Raw genomic sequence first — 14,340 nt, 5'->3', positions numbered from 1 at the left:
CAGAGTTCCAGTGCACACTTCTTGTTTCACAGATAACGTTTTTGCTATTCCAGTGTACAGATTATTAAAATTTTTGTTATCGGAAACCAACCCTTAAATATGGGTTTAAACCTTTAAGTAGAAAACAAAAATAACTTTAAGCAGTAGTTACTTTATGGTTAAAACATTTATTCTGAGCTTGAATAGCTGAATATTGAATAATTTGCAACTTTGTGTTAGGGTTTGTAATAAAAAATGAATTTTTTTATGTTATACATCTTAGATGAGTGTTAAAATGCTTATATTTTGTATGAATTTAAAATTCGACATTTAAAAGGAAGACGGGTAAAAAACGCTTTATTTTTAAATCAGATTATCGATCAAATAAAAAATTTTTGGTTATTACAGGGTGTCCCAGAACTCTCTAATAATATTATAAGGTATTATTTCTGGATCAAAGACAAACCAAAATATGATATAAAAACTTTCGAAAAATTAATAATTACGCGAATAGCCTCCATTTTGTTTTTTTTTTCTTTTAACTACGTTTAATTTGAGAATGGCTTGTTGTAATAAGTTGAAACTTGCCGTATACCTTTATATCCTAAAGGCATAATAACGGAAGAAATTTAAATTTTTCAGAGGATTTAATTTCAACATAGCTTCTTAAATTTTTTAAGTGCAAATATCTAAAATACTACATATGATAAAAAAGTCACAGTTATTATATTTCAGTTAGAAAATTTGATATAAAATTCATCAATACCAAGTATAATAAAAATTGGTTGTTAAATAAGGGAAATCTTAAAAACGAGTACTAAATAATATCTACTATTATTATGGGACAGCAGTGTTTTGAGCAACTTCACCTATCTGCTTTAATTTTAGCTGCTGCAACCAGCTGATTATAACATTAAATTGGTAAAATGTGGTCATAATATCCGTATCTGTTGCAGGGTTTAGGTTTTTTTTTTAAAAATAAAATCTATGAAAATAAAAATGTTTAACAAGCTGCCATTTTAAAAACTCAAATATTTTTATAAACAAAAATATGGAAAACCTATTAATAATATCACAACAATGTATCTTTATTTAAATCTTTTGGCTGCATCTTTTTAACAAAACTGCAGGTAAAAACTTGCCATATGTTATTTTTTTAACATATCACAGTCAGGTAAAGTCACCCATTTGTTTTAATCATGTAATTTTATGTAAATATTTAGATATTATAAATGAAAGTTTTCTCACGTTTAATTCATGAATACATAATTATTGCAACACTACAAAATTTACTAATACATGTTATAGAAAAAGGCAATTAAACATAAATTGTAATAAATAATTCAATATTAAACATAATGCATGATTGGTATTAACGTTTGTGTTCAATATGACTGTTAATGATATCCATTGTTATTTAAAATTTAATTCAATATAATGAGATGCTACTATAAACAAAGTATGTGTTGGTTCATTTGAGTTTATTGTATTGCCAATCGAACCTACTATTTAAATCCTCTCACAACAGCCCTTCCTCTTAATATATTTTAATATTTCACAACCTTAATCTAAACAAAAAACCTTAAAAATGTAATTCACTATAGTAAATGTAAATACGTATTTGTGAGAGGGGAATCACGGAGACGTGTGTGGCAGTTCAACATCTTTACTAAATAAGTATTATTGAATTCTTATTCCACACGAATTTCTGGTTTAAATAATAATAAAACTAGATTTGGTAAACTGATAAAAAAATCTCAAATCAAATATAGAGAAAGGACATTATTTAAAATCATAATTTTGAATTCTAAATTTGATCAAAACATTCACATCATCACCCTATTTTCTGATAATGAGGAGGAAACACACGAATTAAGCATATATACACGTAAATACTTTCCAACATTATATATTAAAGTATACGAAAGTAATGTAATGTAAAGTATTAAACTGCAAGATAATTTCAGACCAGTGAAAGGTGATACAAATACTGTACTCAAGGAAAAGATAACAATCAATCGAGTACACTGTTTGGCACGACAATGCACCTGGAATTGATGAGTCGCAGCAGAACAGTCAGAAAATAAATTTACTGTTTATTTAACCACTTGTTACATACATCGATCATGTGCTCTAGCGTAAAGAACAGTAAGAAACAAATTGATCTGGTTTTAGTTCTCTGTTTTTTTTCCTAATACCTTCAGGAAAAAAGTGTGCTGCAGATATCAGCTATCGATAATTAACAACTGTCTCAGGCTGTACAGAATTAGGAGTTAGAAAGTTAAGGTACAAGTAGCCTGGAATACCCCCACGACGATAATTCTAGAATTTTATTTTATTTTAGCTTACTAATTTTTAGGCAATTCTCAATAGTTCAGTGTTTATTAAACTATTACAATAAACAATATACACATACCTAGAAACAATACGCTTTGCTTAGAGGAGAATATTTTAAACTTTATTAATCGCTTACACACATTAATTATATAGTGAATTCCCTCACGATTTTAGTTTTGACCTTAAATTAAATTCTTATTGCTGAAATATGGCACAATGTAAGATTTGCGATTGTTAAATCACTTGGTTAAAAATGTAATTGCTCTTTGGGTTATCCAACAGGTTATCCTGGGAGGTGGTCGGCGTCATTGGCTACCTAAAGTTACGAGGGACTTGGAGCAAGTAACGGACGAAGGCAGACGTTTGGACGGTCGAAACCTGGTAGAAGACTGGCTCAGAGATAAGAAGAAAAGAGGGGTGAAGGCTGAGTTCGTCTGGAACAAGCAGCAGCTGGATAATATTTCTAGTGACATCGATCATCTCCTAGGTAACACGCTTATCATTTGCTATAAAGATACTGTAACCATTCTCACGTTAAAAATATTCCATTGAATGTTAATAGTAAACAAGTAACAGATGTTTTACATATTTCAGTGTTTCCATAGAACCATTTAACTTATTTACTCATCTATAATATCAAAGTAATATAATTTTACTGTTCATTTGATAATCAGCTTTTTTGACAAAGTGATTTTAGTGTATAGACAAAGAGTGATCTTAGGATATATTCTTACAATTTATAAATGAACAATACTGTGATAATTCATTGGTTGGCAGATTCTAAGAGGTATATTTCAAAACTGCTTAAATAATAAATGTTATTATCTTTTATTTAAATATATAGGTTATTTAAATTTTAACTCTACAGTCAAAATTGTATATTTTAACGTACAACGAAAAAATTGAATAATATCCATTTAACACTTTATTTATTTGAAAAATAACCGTAATTTCATAATTTTATTTCCATCCTAGTTTTTTAGTATTCATTGTTATTTCATTTTCGGTATGATGAATTTTGATATTATGAGCCTTGAAAATCGAAATAGATATTTATTCTAAAAATGTTAAAAAAATTGTTTCGAAGAACAGATATTTTTTATTTAGTTCCTTGTTTTCTCTTGCTAGTGCTTTCTTAACTAATTAAGATTTTTTCGAATAAATGATAAATTTATATTTATTTATTTCAAGTTTTCATATCTGTATCTATCCATATATACCTACCATATAGTATTCTAATAATCATAATAATCATTAAGATTTATATTAATTACGTTAGTATATACTGAAATCAATAATAGTATTCAATTTCTTGCACTATTTACATAGTATTTATTAAGTAACATAAAAAATTCCTTTTTAAATAATGCCTGCAGTGTTTGAAACGTTTGGTACTAAATTCCAACAACATTAGAAAGAACATGATGACTATATTTAAGAGTTTAAAAACAGAGTGGACATAAATCAAATATTTGACAAACATTAATCAACACGTTGAAATAAACGCACCGTGTTAATGATGTAAATCAAATCCAACGGTGCCTCGACAAATGAATAAGAACGTTAAGTGGCTTTTTTTATAGAAATGAAGTGAGTTCTTTTATAAATTGAAGCCGCATTTCTATCAGCTAATTAATAAGACATTATTTCAAAGCGTTTTAAACTATTTGTTACAAGATTGATCTTAGAGTATTTTTAAAACAGATTGCAAGTCCTATATTTTATTGCGTTTTGTCCGTCAGAGTGTACTTTTAAACAGTGTTATTAACTAATAGTATATATAATACATATATATATATATATACATACACACACACATATACATATATATATATACATATATATATATATATATTCAGTATATGTATATGAATCTTTGTCTGTATGTCCTTTATAGAATCGTAAAAATATTTGACCGATCGTTATGACAATTTGTATGTATTTGTATTTTTGCACGGAGAAGGATTATATGCTTTCCCCTTTGACGTAACTAGCCACCAGGTGGCGCTGCAAAAGATTAAAGTTTTTAAAGCGCCTGCACATTATAAACTGCAATTAAGAGTCAGTTACGTATATTAAATAGCCAAACACTGTTTGAAGGCGCTGAGTTATGATTTGTATTTGTCATTAAAATAAATATCTCTGGTAGAACTTAAAGCCTAAGTGTTAGAACAGTTTGGAAGAAATTGCATGTACGTGTACAATGGCTATAAACATGCATTTTTGACAGATTTTCTTTGATCTTGAAGATCGCTAGAACAGGGAACTTTAGAGTGGGGAAGGAAGGATGAGGTTTCAAATGTTAGTCCACAGCTCTAGCAGATTAAAAATGCAGATGTTCTATAACTGATTATAGACTTTTTAATTTTGTGTACTTAATTGTCTATGTTCTTGCTGTTATATTTAATGCATTATATAATGTTTATACCATAAGACAGTTACTAGTATAAATTTTAAATGTAAACATATTACCACCACATCAACGTACCCAGCTGACAAAATCACGGGTCCAGTAATATTATATCAATAAATGAAACTATATACGAATTGAAATTCAATGTTCCAACATAACCCCACATTTTTGAGTAAAAAAATTATCCAGGGAAATTATTTTCAACCCTGTTGCAATGATAATATTTTGGTTTTTGGGGTCGGCTTTTGACCAATTTCATTGTAAACATAGGCTGTTTTAAACGTCGTGTTTCTTGTATCAATCGTATTTACAGGATGTATAACAATGTTTCTAAAACTGATTTTGGACTATGTTTTATTGAACTTCCTTTCTCTTGTATAGAATCAAAATATTTCCAGAATTTCACATCATAAAAGTAAATAGAAATTAAGGATTTGATATAATGTAAGGTTTTAACAGAATTCAATCACAAGAGCATATACTAAGAATACTTTTCTTCCCAATTTCCGAATTTGATTGATTTCCCAACATTATTATCAACACTGGATTACTTCCCCAAAACTCAGTACGTGGACGTACTGTACATGGTAATTTTTAATAAATAAAGTTTGATATATATATATATATATATATATATATATATATATATATATATATATATATAATGTTATAATATGCTATATAGTGTGATAGTTAAAAAATGTAAGTTGATGATCTAATTTATGGAGGTATGATATTTCTCGGTGGTGGGCATGTCGTTGATTTTACAAGAAATATACAACTTTAATGTTCATGTTATTTCAAACAGAATTCTTACTGCCAAGGGTGAACTCATTAAATTGTAATAAAGCCGGGTGAGGGGGTTACTGGATTTGTTCATGGACACATGCCTCGTACAAATCCCTTACAAAAGTATTTAATCTCCCTTGTGTCTACCTTACTCCAACGTGTTCCAATCGCTGTTTACTTACTGTGTTGTTTTCTTCTAAAGTGGATGGGTTTAGAAGAGTGAAAGGAAGGGATCCGTGTTCCTTAAGGTAGTAGTAAATACATGGTGTTTTTGGAATGAATCTTACAAAAAATATCGGCTTGTAAAATTAAAGAATATTCTAATAAAAACATTACTAATAGTTGTTTTTTTTAGATTGGTCTTATATTATTATTAACTATTGCTATTATCGTGGTATAGTTGGGCACGGTCTTTATTTTCAAATGCGTTGTTCTTAAATCTGATCATGTTTTGTATGCAAAAATTTTGAAATATTTTAGAGAAATATGAACAAAGAAATAAAAACTGTAGCAGAATAGTTGTCCTAAGACTATGTTATCATCGCCTTTATAGTTTGCAATATTATATCTTTTTTCAGTAGTTAAAGATACATTTTTTTGAAATAAATAAACATTTACAGTTGTTATTATTCATACATTAATATAATGTAAAGCTTTTGGAAAATCGCCATATATCACTAAATCGAAATAATATTTTTGTCTTCAGTAGTACTCCTATTGAAATCTATCCTGAAAGTAAATATTTTTCTATTAGTTTAGATGTAAGATTGCAGTTTGCAGATAGATTTGCATTGCTTTTTGAAATTATTGAGTGTAAGAATGATATAAACATTAATATATACATACATATATATATATATATATATATATATATATATATATATATACATATATATATAATATATTTTATATATATTTATGAAAAAAAATCCATTTGTAAATATGTTTTTTGCTAATCATAACACAAGAAAATATATTCAAGTGTTTTGAATAATACTAACTAGTAATAAACTAATTATATCCAAGAGAGAAACACACACACACACACACACACACACATATATATATATAAAACGATGCTAAAAGTTCGAAATCCTTTTATCTTATCAAATTATCTATCCTCAATCGTAAATTTTAAAAGGAGAAAAATATCTTATATAATAATTCAAACACGATTTAAATGATGATAATATGACATTGTGGAATTGAAAAATTAAATATAGAAACTCTTTTCTTAACCAAATGCAATTCGTCCTTCTTTTTCCTAACTTTTCTAGTAATGAGAATAAAAATAAACTAAAATATATGAAGAACGAACGAGGGATTGTGTTTACAAATCCTGCAGTAACGACGAATTTTCCATTCCAAAGTAACATCTATCAATTGTTCTCTGAACAGTTTCCATATGCATGAGGATTGCTCAGGACAAATATATGTTTCACTTCTTGCATGTATGTTTAGTTTGAGCTGTTCACTTGTTTTCATTATATCTTATAAATAAAAATGAATCGCAAAATGTGTTGTTAACGCGCAAATCTCCAGAACGGCTGGACCAATTCGGTTAATTCTTTTGGTAAAATGCTCATTGAAATCTGTGGAAGGATGCGTATGAAGAAAAAGTTAGGAAAAGTTACCTGGAATATTTTGGAATTCAGAAAAAATTTTAGTTTTTACGTTTAATAATTTCAAATTAAACTGGCACTAAACTGCTGTTAACACCTTCAGCTATAGTTCGAGAAATTGCTGAAACATCTGTTTATATTAAAAATTGATTAAATATTAATTAAAAAGTGCTTGATCAATAGTGTAATGCATATAGTAAATAGAACAAATAATATATAAATTTTACTCCAGATTGCGACAGTGACGAATTTAAATCATGTAATGCATTTTAAATATAATTTAAACACTATAATGTAACCAACCGTTATGAACAAAGTTATGAATGTTTTCACATAATTTATTATAAGCTGGTGGGCTTCCTTGACATTGTGATATGGCATGTTAACAGTGGCTTTGAAGTACGTAGGAACTAGGTACTACTTCCCCTTGGCCGTAATCGGTCCTACGTATATGTATATTTTCTTCATCATGACAACAAAACAAACAACTATGTCCCTGGAAATATTTTGAAACTGAAAATAGACTACAGAAGCCGATAGTAGACGATTATGACCAATGTAGATTTCCGAGAACTGCATAATCGAACGTATCTATAATTTGATCGAGGAAATACTGCAAGCTGAAATGTGACATAGTAAATGAATTTAAACGATCTGAACTAGGCACTTTTTAAACCATAGTAGGCTTCTCGGTGGTCCTACATAACTATATACTTTTTTCTTCGACAAAAACGACAACGCAAACTCTACTATGGTACTGGAAATATCTTAGATCTGAAATATATGACAAGGACTGGAAATATACGCTTTTTGACCGAAGTAAGTTTCCGGGACCAGTTTGATCCAAGATGTGTGTTTTCTTGATCGGGATGACAAGGCAGATTTCGGCTGTTACGTTATGTATATAGTTAATTAGAACCAGAAATGGCGCTACAACTTTTACGAGTACAATTCTTTTGTTGATGCAATAAAGGCTGATCCAGATAACAAACGTTCACAAATAGTATAAACTAGACACGTGTTCGCTACTTAAAGTGAACTACAGTATCACAAGTTGTATTAAGAAGTTAAAATTGGTATTTATAGAACAAGACATCACCGAATAATATTGTTCAACTGACATTCATGTTATTGTATTAACCCAAATTGTTTCAATTCACGAACCGGAAGGTTTCATGACGTTTTACAATAGTACAGTTGGTAGTAGAGTTTAGTCGTGAACACTATGGTTTCAATTAGTATATTAAAGAATTCAAATACTCATTTTATTTCTGTTTATGAATTATTCGTATATGAAGATATAATTTACAAAGCATCAAATACGATATAAACACTCAGTATCCAGCGGCGTTTTTCGATGTTCTGTAGGCATTTAAATTCAACGTGTATTTTCGAATGTTTAGAAACAAACATGTCAATTTCGCAAATCTAGAGAAAACTATGGTTACCTTCTAATAGGTAGTTTAATTCTTCTTTCTTAGAAATACAATCAAGTGCTCGCGTTCATATTATTTCTCTATTTGAACGATGACTACTTGTTTATTTTTAATGTAATATAAAGCTATGGCACCCAAGTATCAATTAATTTGTAACCATTGTTATAACGTTTTAGGGTCAACTCATATCTAAATATTTATTATCCCATGCTAAAAGAAATTCATGGATTTGATAACGATGGTAATTTTAGTCAATATTCTTTTGTATGTCTTTCCTGAAGCCATCTTCAAAACCCCTCCCCTGCCCGCATTTTTGCCATGCTGTATACTGGGTTTCTAAGTAGGATTCTTTTCTCCCTCTAGGAACTTGATGGAATTTAAGATAGAGAAATACATGTGGTCTTTAAGCCAAACGTGTAACAGGAACTTTAGATTTGGCTGTAGTTTCAAAATAGTTCATAAAAAATATTGGCAATAAAACATGAGAGAGGATTTCCCATAGCCGTGCCATGAATCAGAGCACATTTCAATATAGAGAATCTTACTACACGCAAACTGATGGAAACTAACCCAAATTTTAGGAAACCCTAAGGACAAAATTTCAAATGATAGTAAATAGGGAATTTATGAAATTGGATGCGATGACTGTGACAAAATGTATATTGGACAAACAAAAGAACAATAAAAACACGATTTAAAGAGCATTTATCACACACAAAATATGGCAGAGTTTGACAAATCTGCTGTAGCCAAGCACTGCATTGAATCAGGACACAGAACATCAATTAAAAATCTAAATTTAATAAAAGAAATAACAAAACCAATGAACTTAAATGCTTGGGAAACACTATACATAAACAGAAATAAAGAAAAACTAATGAACAATGAAAAATTCCAATTTTCTTTCTTCTCAATTTATTCAAAAATTGAACTCTAGTTAAATCTAATTTTTCATACTGGCTGAAATATTTCCAAAATGTTTTTATTTACATTTTTACACCATATGTTATTTATTAATTGTAACAAAGAATGTGTAAATATTTATTCGTGGAGGTGCCTGAAGATGAAACCTTTGGTTCGAAAGGCCTCGTCCAGAAAATAAACAATTTGGAAAAAAGTAGTGTTTTAATTAACATTTAGTAATATTTTAAGAATTTTTCCAATTGCTCCAAGAGTCTACAATACAAGGTAGTTTATTTTAGTGAACATAAGTGAATGAAATATCTTTTCAAATCTTCTCTGAATTAAATATCCAGGACAGTTTGGCTACTTCTTGAAAAAAATGTAGTTCAGGAACTCAACGAACTAGAGGAACTAGAAATAAATTACTTCTTTTAAAATATCCAAATATAATTGAAATCTTAAAATCTATAAAGGTAGTTCGTAATACGCACAATCTATGTATCGCATGCCTGGAAGATATTGATGACGGTCTTGAAAAGTGGATGAGGTACATTCATTTCAGCAAAAAACTCCAGATACTATCTTTCGTACTCCAAGATGCCGCATATAACATTATTGTAATATACTATAATTTTTCAATTATTTTCATTATATATATATATATATATATATATATATATATATATATATATATATATATATTCTTTGTTTGAAGGTTATTTTTTGACGATGGAAGGATTGTGAAGGAAACAGGATTTATCCGGACATTTGCCATCGTTCAGTGAAACAAGAAATCAGTAACACTACGTTTCGAGATCTGCAACCTGATCTCTTCTTCAGGTAAAGAAATAACTTAATACATAATTAATACATAAACTAGGTTGCGTTGTGGCACGCCTAAGTCAGGAAACACAACCACCATATTACTAACCACCTACGACTGAGAGGTAGACGAATGCAGACGTATTGTGACCTGTTCAGTTTAAATGATTAGTGTTGTGTATAGTTTTTTTATTAAGTGTGTAACATGTCATTTTTTTTACAGGGGCTTAAAATAAGGCGTATTTAAATTTTTTGAGAGGATAATAATTTCAGTTTTTAATGACATGTTAAGATCTTTATTTCTTCCAATTACAATTACGCAAACTCAACGCAGGAGATGTCAGCTGGCGGGGTCCGGCTCGTCCGGGTAAGACACGGAGTTTCAGGATTAAATCCGCCGGAGTTCGATTCAAGGGCTGAAGCGCCTTACAGCGAACGGCTCAGGTACTACAGTAAGTATGCTGTGCTTGGCTGACTCGCTCTCTCGTTCGGAGTCTCTCGGTCGGAGTCGTCGAGTCGGAGTCGTCATCGAGTGTTAGTTCACCGCCCCCACATACGAAGTGATAAGGTGCAAGTAAGTCTTAGCCGTAGTAGATACTTATTTTACCTGCCAAAACACGTTTCTTGCCTGCACTTGCGTAGTCACTATCGATACTATAAGTTATATGAGATTACGTACTTTAGCTGCTAATAGAATATTATTTTAGATATAAAATATAGCAAGAAATTAAAATTAGTACGAATAGGACTAAATTTTATTACTATCAACGGGGGGTTTGAATTTAGTTTTCTTTTAGTTTATCGTATCTTTTCGAGGCCGCTGGTTTGCTTGGCGTTCGTTGGCACCAGCGTTTCCTTATTTTAGAGCTTGAGTTGAACTAGTGTTAGGGGAAAGTTTAGGTAGGATAACAGTCATCCTAAAGCAAATGCTGAGGCCCTACCTTTATTTCCTTTCGTTTTCAAGTCGGCGATGATCAAAGCCTGTAGATCCGTTGATCATCGGTGCTGTATTTGCTTTGGCTTTTGGTTTTACATTAATTCTGGTCTGAGATGAACTTGGAAACTACCTTTCTCTTTCGAACCCTGGATTTTACCCCTATCGACTTTTCTATCCGGTTTCTTAGGGCTAAATAGTATTTTAAACTATCCCTGACCCGATTAAACGTTATAAGTGCATGTTTTTAGAGTTAGTGAAGTTGAAAAACAACACGGTGGTTGTAATTCCAGACAGGCGTGCCACAACGCTTTAGTATGATTTGTTTTATTTTAACGTAGATTGTAATTATGTATTAAGTTATTTCTTTACCTGAAGAAGAGATCAGATTGCAGATCTCGAAACGTAGTGTTAATAATTTCTTGTTTCACTGAACGATGGCAAATGTCCGGAAAAATCCTGTTTCCTTTACCTAGTATAGAGATATTCTAGTATACATTTCAATTGTTGTATGTAATCTTCAACAAATAGTATCACAGTTATCAGTTTCATTTTTCACGAAACAGGTACGGTATTTATAAAATAAATTGCATACGTTCTATATACCTGGTTAAAGTAATACTCCATAATTTATATATAGGGAAATTTAATTTTCTTTTCACCGAGTCAGTTGTAAAGACATAAACAAAGCACTTTTCCCTCGGCGAACATTTGAATATATGCCTTAGTGCAATCTACCACGGCTTGAAACAACCATAGTGTATAAACGCTGCCTGAAGGTTATTGCTATTGTTACCATACGTTATAGAGTATTCTGAAATAAATATAATCATGAATATTGCCATCTTTTAATAAAAGAATAGCTTAATCTAACCATAACCAAATCTCGCATGTTTAAACATACAGGGCTAATGTAATGATCTTAAAATACATGCATTTAAAATATATAGACTATTCGTAGCAATAACACCTCTAATGGTAATTATAATCGTTTTCAAAATTGAATGGAATTTTATTTTAGGCTATTATTTACGCTCACATAAGAAGAAACTTATGGACTTCGAATAACAACATTAAAGAATTTAAAAAAATGCTCTTCATTGTACGGTGACATCCCAGATTGCAGATTAATTGCATTTTTAAATCTCATAACATGTGCAAAACTATAAGTTTTGATGTAAACAAAAGCAAATAAGGATTAAATGTATTTTGTTTTCTGCCATACATTTATGTATGGCACGACTATTACAGTTCAATCACAGTTACGCGTATAGCAACTTGTCAAGCTTTGATTTTGTATTACAGCGGTGTCGATGTTTTAAATGTATAACAATATTTGGCGATCCAACTCTTGTTATATCCTGTTTTAAAATCCCACAGAAATACCACTTTACTTCACGCACAATAAATAGACACTGGATTAAATATTCAAAAATTATATCATAAACTATATATTTTCAAGCCAAAGGATCGTGTACGGATACATAACGTGCTTACCCATGCATAATAATTATAAATCATATCTTAGCTAAAGTAGAAGGGGTTTAAAATAAGTAAATACATTATATAGGATAACCATTTGAAAAAACTTGATCTGGAAATAAATTATAGCATTTTATAAATTATTGTATTGGTATATTTTACTAAATTAATATACTATGTATTTGAAAAAATAAAATAAAAAAAATACAAAAATGCAAATACATTTTTAATAAAAAATACAATTTATACTAAGTTTGAGAGCAAGCAAGAAATCACAACTGAATTTCATTAGATATATTTAATAGCTTTTAGAAACTATGATGGTAGAATTTTTTATTTAACAAGTTTAAATAATATTTAATAAGTTTATTCCATTTGCGAAACGTTAATTATTCGATCAACAATATCAGTAGACTTCCAAAAGTTTATAACGCCGAATATGGACTATATTAAACTGAACATGCTATCAATGATAGTAGGTAAAGGTTTTATTTATTAGTACTAGCTACAAATTGGGCAATAAATATTCGTGGTAATTTTACTAACTAATTCGCATAGAGCATCTGTCAAAGCGAATTACGTTACAATGTATTGTGAACTATTATAATTTGTCATATTCATCTCCCCCCCCTGCAGTTACTTTAGGTGATGTATAGTTGAACAATTTACTCTTACGTTGCATTTGCCACAGTTGCCAGTTTACGTATGTATGCTCGTAGGCTGCTGGGTGCTAGCAAGGTACAAGGCATTGAAGCTAAGGTAGACCCAGTAACATTAGAGTGACGAAAGGCCGCGTGATTTCGAGATATAATATACCAAATACAATATGCCTCTAATTTTATAAATTACAGCCTATTCCAAGAATCGAGTGTTAATAAGGATGTCAAAAGAGATTCTGAAGTCACTATGGGACAAGTTCCATAAGTGAGGTTCTTGGGCCTCTAGTGGTTGGCTATTACTAAGGACACGGCAGGTTCTTATTAAAATTGGGAAGTTGTCTGTCTATCCAACTGCCTTGTCCATCTTTCTCGGTCTAGTCTCCACAGGCACCATGAAACAGAACCCTCCGAAGACGCTGTGCACAACCAATCACTCCGTCAATAAGCCTATACAAGATGAAACACATCAAACACTTTCTTCTGGAGGCTAGTATATATACTCGTTTTCCATTGCAATGACTATCACTTTTCATTAAGAAAGGCCGATCCGAAGCCAAAATATGTAACCCATTATGTACTCTTTGCAGGGCATGAAGATTAGATGCATAATGAGAACATTAAATTGTACAAAATATGCGTACATTTATTGTATTGCCTTTTATTGTTACTGCTGTAAGTGTAAATACTTAAAGTAAACAATCAAATAGCTTAAATAATTTTGTATTAATGTTCTCTATACTTACATTAATACTTTAATAACGTTTCTACCTTGGTTATAAATTGTTTCATATGATATTCAAGAAATACTTCATCTGGTTTAACTAATCCAGGACTAGGTTATATTAATCTTATATGGTAAAAAATAAAAAATAAAAAGGCGACATTCTACAATTTGCTATTATGATTACTGTCGTTTACGCTAAGTATCAAAACTACTATAGTTTATAAAATTGTTAAAACTGAA

The 14,340-nt window shown here is 30.2% G+C and overlaps 1 protein-coding gene across 1 annotated transcript in view; it reads left to right on the top strand.

Moving 5' to 3' along the window:
• The window catches only part of LOC124369428 (alkaline phosphatase, tissue-nonspecific isozyme-like), a 37,112-nt gene extending 23,612 nt beyond the window's left edge, over positions 1-13,500 (top strand). The window contains exons 4-5 of the mRNA XM_046827434.1: positions 2,599-2,803; positions 13,409-13,500. Of these exons, the coding sequence (XP_046683390.1) occupies positions 2,599-2,803; positions 13,409-13,500 (297 nt within the window). The remainder of the gene's footprint in view (positions 1-2,598; positions 2,804-13,408) is intronic.
• Positions 13,501-14,340: the final 840 nt, after the last annotated feature.

This window comes from Homalodisca vitripennis, chromosome X (genome assembly GCF_021130785.1).
Source record: "Homalodisca vitripennis isolate AUS2020 chromosome X, UT_GWSS_2.1, whole genome shotgun sequence".
Classification (NCBI taxonomy): domain Eukaryota; kingdom Metazoa; phylum Arthropoda; class Insecta; order Hemiptera; family Cicadellidae; genus Homalodisca; species Homalodisca vitripennis.
Note: the sequence above shows the minus strand (reverse complement) of the source record. Positions and strands in the feature narration are given on the sequence as shown.